Below are 17,706 nucleotides of genomic sequence, written 5' to 3' on the forward strand. Positions count from 1 at the left end.
CGCGTAGTTGCACGATGATTAATGCCGTCAACCGTTTTTACGAGTTTCATTGCAACACCTCGCAGGAGGAACGCTCTGTTCTATTCGTAATCGCTAGAAATACCGTGAATTATTATGACGTTTTCGGAACCGAGAAGCTGTTAAATTTACCGTTCTTATCACCAACGGCGAACTTCTCTGTTCTCCGTTAGAATAGAATTTGTATCGTATAGCAGCGTTGTGCGAGGAAAGAATAAATGTGGTAGATTATAAGAAGTTTCATCTTTCGCTTAGATTTCTCTTTTTAACCGGTTAGCTGTCGCGAGTGAAGCATTTCCATTTTATTATGATACCATTCGGGAATCACGATGCGAATTCAGAGGGCACCGAATACAAGTTTACGGTCGTTTTACTGGCCAATTCTATTTTATTTTATATACACGCTCGTCGGAACGAAGGCGAGACTTCTACTGCCTGCTGATAGCAGCTGTTTTTACAATGTTGTGTAAGAGGAATAGTTTACGACGAAATTTCAGCTTGCAAAATGAATTTCGTTATAAAGAAATGTGAAAAGTTTCCACCGAATCTCGCCGGTTACGCTGCTAAGTTAAGGATAATGAACATTTTTCTTCCGGTAGATCGCACTATCGTCTCATTCGTGAAATTCGCTTACGTAACAGGATCTAATGAAAGAAAAATTAATGAGCCGCTCCTTAATCATGATCTTCGTTATCGTGGAAACGGCGTTAACGAACCGCGTTGCATGTAAATACGTGCTGCTTCATCTTGTTATCAGAACTAGCTGGTATCTACAGGCGTAAATAATGACTCCGATCAATTTCCAGGTTCGTTAGAAACGTCTTTCTGGTAAATGTCTCTAATCGATAAACGTAGAACGAGCAAGAAATTTAAAAAGTCCGGTACGACGCTAATTTTTGCTCTAATATCCGCTTATTCGATGAATTTACGTTATATGTATTCACGAAAATTGTCACAACCAACGCTTCGTCGTATCGGTAGTATTTCTTTGTTATTTTATCGTTTTAAGTCTATCGAATTTGTTTTCATGATTTTTTATCTGTGACAAGTATGCAAATTATATTTCGTTATTATTACATTCTTTGAAATTGTGGCAGATGATGTTTTCGTGTAAATCCACGGTTTCGGATGGCATAATAGTTTAACAATTTGACATATAATTTTTCTTCAACCGCAGGCAGGGTGAGAATTACGTCCAGTCCCGTTTAAATCGCTGCGACAGGCTATTTAGTTGAGCGTACTTGCTTTTTATCGTTTCAACGTCATCGTATCTGGCAGAAATGTTACGTTCATTTACTGCATAGAACTTGGAAACTCTCGTGTATCGCGCTATCTCGTTAGGAAACCGCCGTTAATTATGATCCATTAGCAGTCATACATTAGGTGGCGGTGTTACAGCTTGTTAGATAGTTTATTACTATAATAGAGATACTACGGTATATTCTAGCTTACATGGACAGCGAGAAACTTCTTCTCCCAACTGTGTCGACAGTTCGAGTTGTTTCTCGAGCTCGATTATTATGTGACACGTTGAATGGCTCGATATGGAAACGTGTCTTATACAAGAAGCAAATCTCCTTGGCACTGTATCTTTGTTGCTAGAATCAACCGCGCGCGCCATTTACAATACGGAGGCATAATAATTTTGTTAATATTTTTCTGTAACAATTTTAATCACTTCCATATAACTTTAATCAACCGAATACCCAATTTTAATCACTCGAATATAATACAATAGCATACTTCTTTTTGTGTTTTGCTTGTTCTCAACCGAAATGTAAATCGTTGGCGTGCGTGTATCGCCTCGGATGAAACATAGTTCGATGAACAATTAAATAGTTTGCCTTTTATTTACAAATGCCGGATACTTATTTTACGTGATGTACAAAAATTATGTTCAGTCTGACTGTGCGTGGATCATCTTTTATTTGATTCGCAAGTCGGAAGAAAGTTGGATAGCTCGAAAGAAAGCGCGACAGAGCCGCAATTATTCTCCGATCGCAATAAAGCGACGAACTTCGCGAAACTCTATCGCAGAAATTCTCGACGCGAAAGCTTAGTTTCGGCCTGTTTACCCGTGGTTTCGACTTCTTCCCTTGCAACTACAGTTGTCCGCTCAACTCAGCGTCATAAAACGTCGCTCGGGGACCAAATCCATCCAGCCGAGTCAGTCTTCCCTGGGAAGTTACTCCGGAAGTTTTGCAGATTAGAGACAATGTACTCTCTAGAGCGTTCCCGGAACGATTATGAGAGACATTCACCCGATTGGAACGCTGCCAAGTGTCGCAAGTTGCATCGGCGGCTACCGGAAGCGCTCCACTAAATACTTAACGACACGGAGGACAGGGCTTACGATGACTTTGCATACAGCCTTGTTAGACGATTCGATTATCGCTGAAACAGCGATAACTACGATTAACCCGAGTCTCTCTCGCATTCCCATTGCCGTTTTGGTCCGAATCGAAACTGTTTGGACGCTCGTCTCGGAAACGTTTGATTCTATTGTTGCATCGTTCCAAGGTTGTCTTTTCTTACGGTTAGTAACAACCGTTCGTCCCAATCATCCCAATTTGGCGAAAATTTAATCGAATCGATTCCTCGCGGTGACTACAATGTGCTGAAAATGCACACGGATATCGTATAAAATATTAATATAAGCTTCGTGTATTGAAAATATGTACTGCACGATTTTTACCGATGGGCTAGTTGCGTACGTAGCGACAAATTTTATTTAATTTGCTAATAATTATCGAAAGCTTCGTTTCACTCTGTTGTACTACATATATTAAATAAAGAGGTATTGAACTACATTTCGTACAATTATCACGTTCTATAAGTGAAAATCGGCTGAATTCCTAGATGGACAATTTTAAGCGACAGTCACTGTATTTGTAGAGATAAATATTTCATGCGTTTATAAAATAGACAAATTTAAACAAAAAATGTAAAGTATTTCATTGCAGCTTATTAAAATGATTTAAGAGAGAAACAAGATTGCGTTTGGTTTCTACGATACGTCTTGTAATTGCTACAGACAATTTTTATTTTCCATTAGGATCCACGGTCTAATCAAAAAGGGGCGAGAGTAACGGAAATGAATTTTCTGCGAGCGGAACCGATTCCAGATGCTTCGAAGTCTGGTTGCCAGGAGACAACATCCGTTCGCGCCAACGTAATGCCAACAATTTCCTTAATTAGCGGGCGATCCGTGCACGAGTCGGTCACGCACTTCGAATTATGCGCCTACGTTCTCTGACCGTGCTGGATTTCGACGTACGTGTGTTCGCGTACCTATCTCTAATAGGGGCACATAACGCGTATGGCATGGGAGGCCCTTTACGTGCCCACGAGAATGCCAGTTCGAACGGTTAATACCGATTCCACGCGGTCTAGCACGATCTGTTTTCAATGATTGATTAATTGTCTGCTACACTGGCGCCGCGGATTACTATTTTGCTCGCGGTCGCGGATCATGCAGAGTTGACATGCTATAATCTCGATGATCCGTCAGTGGAGTGTAAGTCGTCTGTACCGATAATCAATTTTGAACTTGCTAAACTATAATTACCTTGGGTGAAACGAGTTTGATCGGGTTTGTAATTGTATTAACACTATTTCTAACCAAGGTGTCCGAAGACTCCTTTTATAATCGTTTCTATTTAACATTATTTTTACCAAAAGGATTGGAGGACATCGTTCAATAATTCTGAATACAAATTATTTTCTATGTAATCGCTTCTCGACTTTTGCTACAGTCGTCGCAAAAATAGACGCTTTGCATATTAATTCGAAAGTTGTTTTTCCGTATCACTATTTAGCAGATGTTCCTGGTTTATATATGCGAAACAATACTTATAACGAGGCTATAGAGAAAAATGCAAGTAAAAATGTGCGGATTAACAAAAATTACTTGGCTAATTATTCTAGATCACAGGAGAGCAGAAAGTAATCTGATTAATGATTAACTACTATAACTTGTTAAAAGTGGTTTAATGAGTTTTTTCTATAATTGAAAGCTCTCTCGTTCTTTAAAAATTCAATAAACTTTCAAAATTAGCAAGGAATTTGGAATAGGTTTACAGTTTACACAATTAGATTATCGTAACTGTTACTAACTGATTTGCTCCCGATATTCGGTATTCATTTAAACAATCGTCTTGCAATACCAATTGATACTCACCTTCCCATCGATACTTGTTTGCGATCCCCTTTGTTTCATTAACTTGGAAACTTAATAGAAGTTCTCGGACGTATTGTGTCTGTGTCTTAATTGGATTTCCTCTCCGTAACGATTTCTTCTATCTCGTTTAGCGAATTTTACCATTCCGTCGTTCATTACGAAACAAATACCATTGCGTAATGTATATAAGCAAACGAATTTAAATAACATTGGTGAACCATTACAAAGATCAATGGAACATGTAAAATCAAAATTTTCCGTAGAACCTCGATTTCAAAAGTAGTCGATTCAAGAAATTCTTCAAGAGCAACATACGACGGTTTTCATTGATGATTTCAATGATATATCTGTGTTTGCGAATGAAAACTAAATTCGACGGAAGTGTTTTCAAGTTTTCGATCGAAACTTCTATTGCGACGAGGAACATTCATCCTCTATCACATTTCTAACAACTTCGATTGGAAAAGTTGAACGCGTAAAAAATTGATCGGGTCTCAGAAATATTATTACGCGATTTCCGCGCGTGTTTCGACAAGGTTTCGTTTAACAAGCTTCACCTGTGCATTTCGATGGAAAAATTGAATTACGCATTCGAAAGCCGGAAAAGCACGATTGACGTAACCCCAGCAAAACTTTGCTGGAATAAGGCTTGAATCGGGCACAATCAAACTTTGTTTATTCAATCTTGAAGCACCATATTGCATTTACTCCGATACGCTTTGTTTTCGAGCGTGGCAAATCAGTTTACCAAGCGTTTTCGTTTTTCGGAATTACGGATTGATGTATGGATTTCCGGATTGAAATCCACTCGGAATGCCGACAACTTTCTGCCACTTGCCACTCGTCATTGTTTTTCGATAAAACTGTCCGGATTTTATCGTTAATTTCGAAATGAAATTTCGCAAATATCGGTTTTCGGCAGTGTTTTACGAAAGCAGAGAACATTTTGTAGGATTAATTTTAAATTATTCGCATGACACACATTTTATTCGTTTGTAAAACATTATCATTATAAAAGGTTTATTTTATATATATATAAACATTTGATACAACACAATCAAATTAAAAGTGTATAGATAGTTCTCTGGAGACAATCGTACAACCCTGCCGACATAACACTGACATAACCTTCTGTATGAATTGAGTAAAGCGAGGAGTATGACTTGCAAAAGGATCAGTTTTATTTGAAAAAAGTTGATTACGACCTGAAAAACGATGAATGTAAAAACTGTATTGTAATTGCGTCCCCTATATGCACGCTGCATTATTTAAAATGTCCCTAGTAATTCATCTATTAATGATTAATAACGATTAATTAATAATAAATTGTTAATAATAATAATAATAATAATAAATTAACGTAAATATGCGACATAACAGAATTCTCAGGTGTGCAATCTTTCCATCGCGCACCGTGTCTTCGCGATGCCGTTGCAATAAACGGATCGACAGAGACTCGGAATCGGGCACAAATTTTTCTTTCGAAAAACAACGATCCCTCGGTTCATCTTGCTGACGTCACACAGGACCAATTTCCCCGGTCGTCGAGGCTCGTTACAACCTCGATTCTGATTCGTCCCCACCGAAGAGAGCCTTTCAGTGTTTCATATATGAAATTGAAGATTGCGTTTCACGGTCGGCGCTGCCAATTCCCGAAGACGCGATTATATGGAACACGGTGACCCAACATCATCGTCGGATTGTTCCGTGCGGGGTAATAATTTCGCGCGGTTATCGACAGCCCCTAAATAGCCTGCCGATGGAATGGCAAGAAATCTCATTCCAGATTTAATTAATCGCGTTCCATCGGACGTTAAGATAAAATTACCATTTTGAAACACCGTCTCTATTGCGACCGATTCTTGATGTAGACTAGCACAAATAATACAATAAAAAAACGCGTTGAACGTTGTACTTTATAAATTCGATCGCACTCATCCTGTATACAACGATCGGCTGTAAAAAGAAACGTTTATTCGAATATACATAGCACTCTTAATTGTAATAAAATCGATGATAATCTAGTAGTCCCGTTCTATAATTGACACCTGCTTTCGCCGTACTGTAAATGCCTCCGACGGCCACGAATTTTCAGCTGGAGTTTCGGGGTCAGCTGGCCTCGGCCCCGAGGCGCAGCCGGAGGAATAAAATCTCGATTCCTGGACAGCCCGGCGTTGATTGGAAATCGACGGACGATGAAATTGGAAGTCGAAAGCTGCTCGGTGAATATCCAGCGAACGCGAATAACCGCGCCTGATACGAGCGGTTTGGGATGTGAATGACGCTATTAGTTAGAACGATCAAGGGCCTGCTACCGTTCGGCATTCAGCGTCGGCACGGTAAACCGATTCCAGGTGCTAATAAACAATTGATTTAGAAGGCTCGATAGTCGTTGAATTTCACGGCCGAGAGAAATCGATGAAAGTTTTATTTGCCAGCAATTTTCGGAGACAGGATCGAGTATACATTGTTTATCCGAACAATCGATTATTCGAGCGATCGTTTATCCACTCGCTAGTTATTCCGGAAAATGTTATCGTAGATATGTGTCAGTCGATATCAAACTAGACCTGCCGATATATCATTGTCGTTCTAATTTACGCAGGTATACGAATATGTCGAAATGCAACTGTATCGTTTTACCGATCGAGGCAAAATGTGTAATACAAGTCGATTAAATTGCAGTGAAACGATCATTCGTATTGCAATGTCTTGTGGGATTAGAAAATTATCAGTTTGTGACGTTGAATGACGGAAATGAGAAACTCCGAATTGTAGCGTGGGTTTAAGTTTATTGGAGCGTACGTGAACCAATCCTGGTATTCGAAATTATAGAAATGACAGAAATGGCAAAATCAACGACCCAATTGATAAACAGACGACTAAAAGTATTAAGGAGATTCGGTTGAAATGTAAAAAAAACAGGGCGATTTAGTATATGTAGGTTATGAATGATGTTATTGTTGCAAAAAGTGTTGTTTTTGAGATATTGGGATGTAAAGTTTTCAAATAAACAACCCGAATATTTACCTAAGCTGTGTTGATCGTGCATGCAGTATGTTAATTAGTCGATCGCAATAAACTTCGTTTTACGTGAGACCGTGGCAACGCAACTAAAAAATGGTAATCATATGAAATAGAGATAAACAAGTTATTTTCCTAGCAGCACGGCGTCGCGCGCTCATTTTCCGGTTCAATTGTGTAACTGTTTCTGTATAGCACACGTTTCGTACTACTTCGAGGTTTTTTTTCGATTGTATTTATCGATCCCCGTCTGGTTTGATCGTAATGGAGTCAAGAGCTTCCTTCGTGCCGTTTAATTATTTCTTCCGACGAAGCGGAAACACGTCTCCACTGTAGCGAGTAAATTCCTCTCGTAATGCAATACCATTGGCGACTTTCGACGAATACCGACATAATTGAAGATCGCTTGAATTGGCAACTCGAGTGCGAATTGTCCGCAAGACAAATGGATCTGTGAAAACGAGATCGGAATCGGCAAATAGATCTGTGATCGTTGAGCGGTGTTGGAAAGTTAGCGGTCATTTTCACGAGCACGAAATATATTCTCTAATTGTTGAATGCCAAACTATTGAGAGTTTAATCGCGGTTTTAATTTCGGGGGAATATTGCCTATTAGATCGTTTTTTCAATATAACGAAATACTTCAACTTGGGGAACACGAGTTTCTAACAATTAAAATTAAAATTGTATGTCTAAAAATTACAATTAAAATTAAAATTAAAATTGAATTATTAGAAATTTCTAAACATTTTTTATTGAAATTGTTTACTTCAAATCTTATCTTTGGTTTCATACTTTAAACATTTGTCGTTCTAATTTTATGCTTTCATGCTAAATACCGAACGATTCGATATGAAAAATCTGGTTTGAAAAATAATGTACGTTATTTGTCTCGATTATTTATAACGGATTGTTTAGTTCAAACTGAGATAAAGTTTTGCTACATCCTCTAATCGACGTTTAGTACGCATGGAATAAATTTACGATTATACGATCAAATGCTACGATGATCTGAATTTTGCAAATTATTCTGCTCACGCGTGCATCGGTTTACCGATGAGAAGAATGGTGCGAATAATGGAAACTATAACGAGGTGGATGTATTCATTTTCACTAACACGATCGTTTGTCGGATGCTTGTGGTCAGCGTACATTCACGGTTCTAAATGTGACAAAGAAAGCAAAAGTACAAAATTCTTGACTCTAACCACAGTTACAATTTAACAAATCATTCGTCAGGATGATCAAACAATGATCTCTTTTCGAATAAAAGATTTCCGACCATTTTCAGTAGAACACAAATTGTTGACAGCACGATCATCGTTGTAAACATTTGTTCAGACTATGAAAGACGTGAGATTAAATCAGATTTCAAATCTGTTATATATTCCCAGTAATAGCAAAATCAGAAAAAATATTTTAATCATTGTTCGGTAGACAAGTTCTCTTCTATCGTCTAAAAAAGGTCAAGGCGTTTAGTCCGGTTTTAAGAAATCCGGTTTTAATACCGTTTGAAAAGGTGTTGACTCAGTTTTGTCACTGTATATCGCCAGGAGAAGATCAGAGTCGGCGTGAAATAATCCTGAATGAGGGGTCCTCGAGGAGACGTTTCGAAACATTATTCAAGCTTGCGTGTATTCGTTTCCAATTTACTTTGACCTGGAACGCGTATCAGGGTCGCTGGTTCGCTCCAGTAAAAATCATCGCGCGAAGTCGCAAATTGCATCGTACGACTAGAAACGATGTGTGTCCGACGCTGGTCGCTGAATGGTCGTCTACCCGCGGCCAAAGATTTTAATTTCCTGCGAATTGCCAGGTCAAAGGTAGCCCGCATTTAATCCGCGAAAGCGAGTAGGTCGCGACCGAGCCCCTGATACCGACTTTAACGAGGTCGTGTTTCTCTCTATTAACCGAATATAACTTGCAGGCATCGGTAAGGTAATACGGCAGTGCTCGCTGAAATTTTCAAAATCTGTTACGCATCAATTAGAACGACACGTTCCACCTCTGTTGTCACCACTTACCATGTCGAGTTTAGGTAGAGGAGAGAAAAGAATAAAAGCCCGAAAAAAGTTTTGACAAAAATCAATTCATAATCGTCGAGAAGAACGTCCTAAATTAGATTTGTCCGTTAAGCGAGCATTACTGTATTTTTTTCTCCGAGCACCGTAACATTTTCGTAATGACTTTGGCCGCGACTTCCAGGAACAGTGTGTGCGCGCACGAGAGCGTTCTCTCTTCCCCTCTTCCTCTAGTTCCTTCCTTTTTTTTATGCGGTATCGACGACGAGGAATTGGGTCAGTCTAGATTAAAGATGTCCGTTTTATTACGACAGACACGGCTCCGCCCGGTGCAAACGCAGCCCGTCCATCGCACAGATCTTCCCTCGCACCCTCTGCCGGCTCACCATTGTTCCTTCATCCCGTGAGCTTCGATAGCACTGCGCTTTTCGTTTCCCCTTTCATCGCCCAGGCCGCTTTTCTTCGTCACCGATTCTGTTTTCCGTGGCGACAACACAGCTAACTTTCGGCTCCATTTTCTTCCTTTTTTTGCACACTTTTTCCCACGCCGGATAAAGTCCGCCATTCTTTTGTGATTAATCACCGATCCGTGACACCTGTCGTGTCGACCTAACGGGTACCGTTCACTTGGAAGTCCACGAAGAATGCACTAAACCGACGAAACTATTGCGCGACGCACAGTGGTTGGTTCCCATACAAAAAGCGGAAAAAAAATACACAACTAAAATTAGATATTTAAGCCTTGCTTTCTCATTTTATATTACTAGTTTTTCGTTGGGTTAGAATAATGAGAACAAAATGCAGTATTTTAATTGTTTATAAACAGATTTAAAAAAAATATAATTTCTGTTTTCAATTCAATTCGATTGAACATCCTCTCTTGACCGTTCTTTTCCTCGTACTCGACATAAACGGGTCAGATACGAGCAAAAGCCTGCATATGATAAAAAGAAAATAATTTAGAATTATTCAGTTGAAATGTTGATAGTTTACTCAACCTATTCGAAACATCTCGGATAATATGTAAATAAGTGAGCAGTTTATTTTCTAAGAAGGTTATATTCTTAAGTTTCTTAAGCATTATCGACAACTTTCCCCTATGACGTTATTCTGGTGACATCGCTGCGGCATCATTCTGTCGGCGCGACGCGACGGGCTACAACTTGTTAAGAGTTCCTTAACAATTTCAACGCTATGCGAAAGATAATTAGATCATTTCCATTTTCCGATTCTGCGCACAGCTTTCGATAATAAAATAAATAAAAAAGAAGGTTGCGTTCTCCGCGCTGCGCCGTATTATCCAATTTGAATGCTTAATTTCTAGATCACTCCGGAGTTAACGAACTCGCAGTATATTTTCGAGATGTTTTGACGTTGACATCGTAGATTACTTTATGCAAATCGCGCTCCTTTCGGATCTGCGAATGCCAAGAAGCTGCGCAGTGGTGAAATGTTAAAAACGGGTGCACACATCTACGTCACTCACCTCTTCCCAAACGAGTTGTTTGCTCACACCCGGACGTAGATTCATAATTTTCAGTTCAGCCGCTTTCAAAACTCCGTCCTGAGTGAACTCCACGTTAGGCTTTGCTGGATCATGCTCCACCGACACGTTCTTCAAGTACCTGAAGAAGAAGACACTCTTGATTGCCGTATACAAACTGCGTTCCTCGCCCAGGCTCGTGCCAAATTCGATTCAAAAGTCGTTCATTGAGACAGATTTATTTTCAAAAGTACTTCGATAGAAAGGTTTAGGACAGGGCTCGAATGAAACTGTTAACATTTTTAATTGGTTCTGTTGCAAAACAATTACTTGTGACTTTTCTGTTCTAAGAACGCAATTATAAATCCACTAATGATCGTTCAATTATAGATCACCTTTGATCAAACTATTATAGATTATTCGAAAAGTAATTTTGTTCTTCGCGTAAAATTGATCAACCCTTCGCACTCGAGTGTTGACTCTCTCGGGACATTAAAAATTGTTGTACCAAAGTTCACGTTTCGAAATTATAAAAGCAAAAATATTTCGTATGCATAAAATGCACCGAATCGTATAAGATAACTTCGAATGCAAACGATTAAATACTTTTTCCAATAAAGAACACGATTTTTTTAAAACACTGGATTTCAAAATTACCAAAAAGATAGCAAAAGGTTATAAAACAAGCATTCATGGAACGATATTAAAATATCGTCATCGTTTTTCCGTTTTCCCTCCGAGCAACCTAATATTTGCATGTGAAACGTATTCTGATAACAGACAGTTCAGGCAACAGATATTTGGGTAGTCAAATTTCTACGTTACGCCGTTGAACACGATTCGATCGTACAATTTATATTATTTAGATTAATGCAATATTTAAATTGTTTAAAGGTTATCTATTTTCACAAAGAAAAGCAATTATTAAACGAACACGTACGAAGTTATAGGCAATTCAACGGGTCTGTATAAAGTAATTACTTGAAAAACAGGTCTCCGGTATTCCATCGAGACTCTCCGTAACTCCCCTCGCATGCAATCTGCGTGTTTAGACTTAGATTCCTGTTGTTGTCGTCGTTCAGGAAATCCTCCACTCCGTACGCGTAAACCTTAACTGCGGTTGTTATCTCGCTGACCAGCCTTTCCGTGCTCGTGTCGAAATGTACACCTGGAATCAGAATTGACGCATCCGAAACAGTTGTTTTGGTCCGCGTCGTAATCGGCGTGCCGCGCGATGCCGTTTTCGAGAAAATCGTAAATGTTTAAAATAGCTTTTTCTTTATGACAGAAATGCGCAGACGGTGTCCAACGAACTGGGATATTTGTCCGAGGTTTTTTCAACTAAGAAACGAACCGCTCACTTGCCAAATCGGTTAACTCCATAAAACATAAAGTGCAGAAATGCGACGAAACGATATACATTGTTTTCCAAAATTCCCTTTAAAATAAAAATTGACGTAAACATTGTATAATGCGTAAATACAGACGTTGATTTCATATAAATACATGCAGAATTAATAAGATAGAATAGTCTCGGTGTAATTGTTGTTAACTGAAATAGATTATTTATCATTCGGCGATCGAGCGCGGCTGAAACATGATCTCACAATGACAAGTTCACAGAAACAGTTGCGAAAATCGATGGAAGCCTGTACGCAAACGTAACTGGCTTTTGGATACTGCTGTTCCGGCTTCAAATAGCAGAAAAAAGGGAAAGTTTTTTTTTCAATACCACCGCGCGATCTCTTGGGATTCGAATGTTTTTTTCCCACGATTTCTCGTCCCGTTTCCACACGATCCAGATTGCTGCAGAATACATATTTCTTTTTTGTTGAACTGTGAAACGTTTCATCGATACAAGGGAGAAGGGAAACCTTTCTTGATATGTACTTCGACGAAAAAAACTCAGGTAATCTTCTTACGTTCTGTTGTACGTGCACTGTTTACTATGTTACTCGATATTTTTAAAGTAAACAGAAATTGGAATGTTTGCGATAGACGGTTTACATTGTTCGATGTTATTTATTTTATAAATGATACTGGATTTCGGAGAGGGTTTGTTATTCGATAATATTTTCTCTGCGTGAAAACTGACTTGTTTTCTGTGTTTATACGTCATCGAATGTTTCTTTAAACTGCGAATTTGTTGTCTAAAATTGTTCAGACATTCGTTGATGATTCTTGCGAAAGGATCTTTAAGATCGTTGTTATATGCATACAATAAATATTAAAATTTCTGAACAACTTTACATTGGATATGATTTTTATTAGAAAAGTTTCAGAAAACAAAATGGAAGAACTTGACTCGCAAGAGGATGAATTTGATTTGGAAGAAGGTGAATTTGATTTGGAAGAATGCGAATTTGATTTGCAAGAAGGTGAATTTGATTTGCAAAAAGGTGAATTTGATTTGCAAAAAGGTGGATTTCATATGCCGAAGGGTGAATTTGGAGTGCAAGACTTATATCATATTTAAATTTACTGCGAACAAATTCGGAATATCGATTGCATTAACTTCGACCAGTGACAATGTAAAATAACGTTCGCGGTATCAATTAATTCAACGACGTATTTTGATTATTTCATTTCAAAGATAGGGTGGAAGAAGAAGAGAATTTTTCTGCAATTGGTGTTTCTCAAACGAACGATCGACTGCCTCGGCTGTCTAGCCGTTGAAAAGGATATTCAGAAGCTTGGAGAGAATCACGGAAATCGGAAATTGATGTCTTCCTCGAGATTCTGCCGCGACTGCCCCCCAAGAACGAATAAATTTATCGAATTCTGTCGGACCGGAATACGTCGAATATTGCGTGCCCTGCCGAATCTACTCCATTCTGGAACGCGGATCGTATAAGCGTATCGCCGCTGAAAAATTGCTCGAGTGATTTCCTGGCGGCTACGAATGCCCTATGAAAATCCTTCAGGATTCATTTATCGTTTGTCGAAAATTTTTCATAATCTCTACGCAGAGGTTGATTCTTTTACTCCCGCTGACTTTGAGAGACTCGGTATATCTTGGTAGCCATACACGATACGTATTTGAAAATGTCATGTTTCGACAAATTGCGAGACCTTTGATCGTTCTGCTTGCTCGAGAATTTGGTAACGCTCGTCTTTAGGATTGTTCGCGCGGAAAACCACCCTTACGAATTCGCTTAATAAAATGACACGGTCAAGCTTTCTACGGCGACCTTGCAGAACAAGTTCCGCCGTCACGGTGGAACAGGTTTCGAGCACGTAATCCTGCAGAAATGAAAACGAGCAGCGTCGCTCACCGAGCATCCCGACTGGAAACTGGCTGGGCGGCGTCTGCGGGTTCTCGATGACGCTTTGCGTGACCACCCACACGTAATTCTCGCCAGTCATCTTGTAGTCCTTAGCGGCCTTCAAAATGCGGTTCGCCTCTTCTCTGGTCGAATAGAGAAGCATCACCCTGGACTCGCTTTTGGACAGCTCGGCAAGGTCAGCCTCGTCTGTGACCAGAGTCGAGCTGAGTATAGTGAACTTGAAAGTATCCTGCATGTCCGAGATTCTCTCGCGGATCGCCTGCACGAAATCGTCGTGGCCTGCTATCTGCGAAGTCACTAAGCTGAACTGGTGCCATTTGTATCTCTCGAGGATACTTAGCATCGCGGCCGTCTGGTGCTCCAACGACGGCGCCAACTGTAGTTGCAGGTTGCTCTGCGATGCTTTCTGAAATGATCCATAATATGATCGCTTTTGTTATTTTCTCTGTGCGCTGGGTTCGAGGTGTTTCTATATAGGATCGTCGATTGGGAATCGGTATTCGAAATGGTGTTTTCATTTGATAAACGAGTGTCGACTATTGAAAAGCTGAATAGAGTGATACGGTGGTGGTGTCGGTAATCGCGAGGTGACCAATTGCTGTGTCTTTGGCTTGTTTTCGATCACAATTAATTTTATATTTATCGAATAAAACATTACATTTTTCACTCCATTATTTTGTTTACATTTTAATTAAAAAATTGAATATGTCCGATTCGATGAATATAATGTTAATTATGACCGAAAACGAAGCAAAGTCCCAGCAATTGACCATTCCACGATAACCGACTCAACAAAAAACGAAGTTTTGTTAATGGAATTTTCGATTAACGGACATTCCGATAATCGATCGTTCGATTAAACAGAGGGTCCGATAATCGAGGCTCCACTGTAATAACTTTATCGACGAACGTATCGGAGTTCACCATTTCAGGCTCGTCGAATAGTAAGAACAAAAAAATACGACCGAGGATTTACGATTGCACGGTGCGATTTACGATCTCCTATGGCTCTCTAAAAAACGAGTGAAACGGAAAGGTTGGGAGCAGCCAGAGGCATTCAACTCACAAATTTAAATTGAAATTCTGTGGAACTGGGAATAGTCTGTTTCAGATAAGTAGGAACATCGCGGAGGATTAGATGAGCACTCTTCGTGGATTTTGTTGATAATACGGAATCGATTGCTTTTGTGAAGCGAATAAGAAACTAAAAATGAAGCTCTTCCCGGATATGTGCAAAATTGTACAAGAAAGCATGTTAAATATATTATACAGGCTGTTCATTGGAAAACTTTAGCATAATAAATAAATATATCTTCCTTTGCATAAATATATGCATTCGTATCGCGTCGCGCATTAAAACAAGTGCTTGCGGCAAAAAGAACCGAAGAAAAGACTTACCCGTTCTAATCCCGAGTTATCGGCATTCCAGGCAATCACCGGAATTCCAAGATAGCCAGCCAGCTGTAGAAAGTATTGAGCACTAGCTGTACTCCGGCCATATTGTTCGTAGTTCACCATGTACAAGATAGTCGACACATTCATCGGCAGGAATTGCGTGCATAGCGAGTGGAGAATCGCTGCAACACAAAAATGTGGGTCCATTATTATTGCTAGCCTTTTCACGATTCCTCGCTATTCGATGACAAAATTCCAATAAGTTTTTTCGAAGCTATTTTCAGTGCAGAGGATCCTCGGATAACGCGATGTATTGGATTGAAATAAACGCGGCGAGCAAAACGTTACTAGCAAACGCGGAATGTACGTATCATTTCTCGTCAGTTGCGAGCTAATGGGGAGGAATTAAGTAGGGTCGAGCAATTTTGGTAAACGAATTCGCGTTAATTGTCCGTATCGTCGTGTGTGTACGGTGTTATCTATTAGCGCAATATATTGCGGTTCTCGGCAGATAGCAACACCAAATGGTTTCTATCAGGCGTTTAACGGCTGGCCGGCTTTTACCGGTGGCTACAATAAACATTACGGTCGAAAAAGGAGTAAACGAGCTCGTATGGGAGGCAAGCCGGGCCTGGCAGGCCACGCTGTCTCGGTTGATCAGCGGCAATCAATTTTACAGGAAAATGAAACCGTGACTCGACAGATTTGACACCCTCCCGACGCAAAGCAATCAACCAAGAAAAATGAAGATGGAAGAACAAGTGGAAGCCGGCTTATTCGTTACGCGTCGAAGCTGCAATTTCGCGCGGTACGTGACGCTGAGAAATTCTTCGCGATTCCAGAAATACTCTAACTCGCAAATAATAGAAACTGCGAGTGCAACTCTCCCTAGAAATCTTGCCCGCGGCTACGGTCCGCAGACTCATGCTGTAAGTTAATATCCTTCGCTCTCATTTGTCTCTGTAACATTAGACGGTTTCCTAACGGTAATCTTACACTTGTAATCATTTTATCTCTTTCCTCGTGCTCCATAGTCGTCTAGGAATCCGTTTTTTGTGAGCAAAATTATTTTAGCGCTCTGTTTCCAAGTTTAAGGTTACAAAGGGTTTCTCGGTAGAGGCGCTATATTTAATTGTTACAATTTGTAACAACAGCTCCAACACCTCGTGACAATTGAACCTATTTCTTATTCAAAAATGATCAATCTCAGAATAATGAAGCGGATGTGAAAACATTAAGTCGCGAGTCACGATTGTTGTTCCAAGCGCGACCGCGTTTTGGCCTGTTCCACAACGCGATTCTTAGCTGCCAATGCCCGGCTGACCCCATTTTACCATGTCCTTGTTCCCTTCCTCGCTATCTCCAATGCATTAATCACTCTGGTTGACTTCATCCCCCTCCTATTTTTTGGTATCTTCATTCACTTGCATGTTGGGGTCGTATAAAATCTCATTAAATAATGCGTTATTTTACACAAAGCTAAGTTAGAAATTCTTTCATAAATTTCTCGTTACCGTTGTAGTATTTTTGTTTACTGCTACATGCGAATTTTATTAACCAGCTAGCTGTTGCAATCTTTTTGAAAAGTATGTTAATTATTGTAATTGGTAGACTGCGGATATTATGCATTTATGGCAGAAATGAGCAGATACGATTTCAAACTGCGCGAAAATGAAAAGGTACTAAATATTTTGTTAAATTAATTTGAATTTATTGAAATCGTTAAAGATAGAAAAACCCATGCATAGCATTCGCAATTCGGTGAATGTTCCATATTATATAAAGCAAGGTTACTTCATCGAATGATTAGAAATATGTAGTTATCGCGCCTCTGAATATGTTTACAAGGTATATACATGGTAACCATTTTAGTAACTAATTCTAGTCACTTTATCCTAATAGATTGCATTGGTCTCGCCGCTGTACATATTTGAGTCTGATAATTCGATATAATTTAATTTGTCAGAGTAGTTGTTACTTTGTGACAGAAATTGATCGCATGCTGGTATTTCTGACCGTCCGCGTACTACATTCCTGCGGCGCGTTTATGGTCAAGAAATTCCCTTCGCTGTGCTATAGCTTGGACCTTGCATTTCGCGTCTCTTAATCGAGACAAGAAAATATGAAAAAGATTTTTAAAGAACAGACTTTAGTCTAAATTATGAAAATGTTAAATTTAAACTTAGTAGCGATAGAAATTCAAAATTTCTGTACAGAAATATTTGTCATGTCTTTTAAGAAAATGTGTTGCATTCGATAGAATTTTCAAGTCGTCCGACGTCACCGCCTTGGCATATA

General features: G+C 39.5%; 1 protein-coding gene across 9 annotated transcripts in view; it reads right to left on the minus strand.

Moving 5' to 3' along the window:
* The window catches only part of Nmdar2 (glutamate ionotropic receptor NMDA type subunit 2), a 232,921-nt gene that overhangs the window by 41,444 nt on the left and 173,771 nt on the right, over positions 1-17,706 (minus strand). For all 9 annotated transcript variants that reach the window (XM_033484377.2, XM_033484380.2, XM_033484376.2 and 6 more), the window contains 4 exons: positions 15,412-15,590; positions 14,002-14,419; positions 11,708-11,894; positions 10,730-10,868 (listed from right to left, as the gene is read on the minus strand). In XM_033484377.2, the coding sequence (XP_033340268.2) occupies positions 10,730-10,868; positions 11,708-11,894; positions 14,002-14,419; positions 15,412-15,590 (923 nt within the window). The remainder of the gene's footprint in view (positions 1-10,729; positions 10,869-11,707; positions 11,895-14,001; positions 14,420-15,411; positions 15,591-17,706) is intronic.

The sequence above is a fragment of the Megalopta genalis genome, chromosome 13 (assembly GCF_051020955.1).
Source record: "Megalopta genalis isolate 19385.01 chromosome 13, iyMegGena1_principal, whole genome shotgun sequence".
NCBI classification, from domain to species: Eukaryota; Metazoa; Arthropoda; class Insecta; order Hymenoptera; family Halictidae; genus Megalopta; species Megalopta genalis.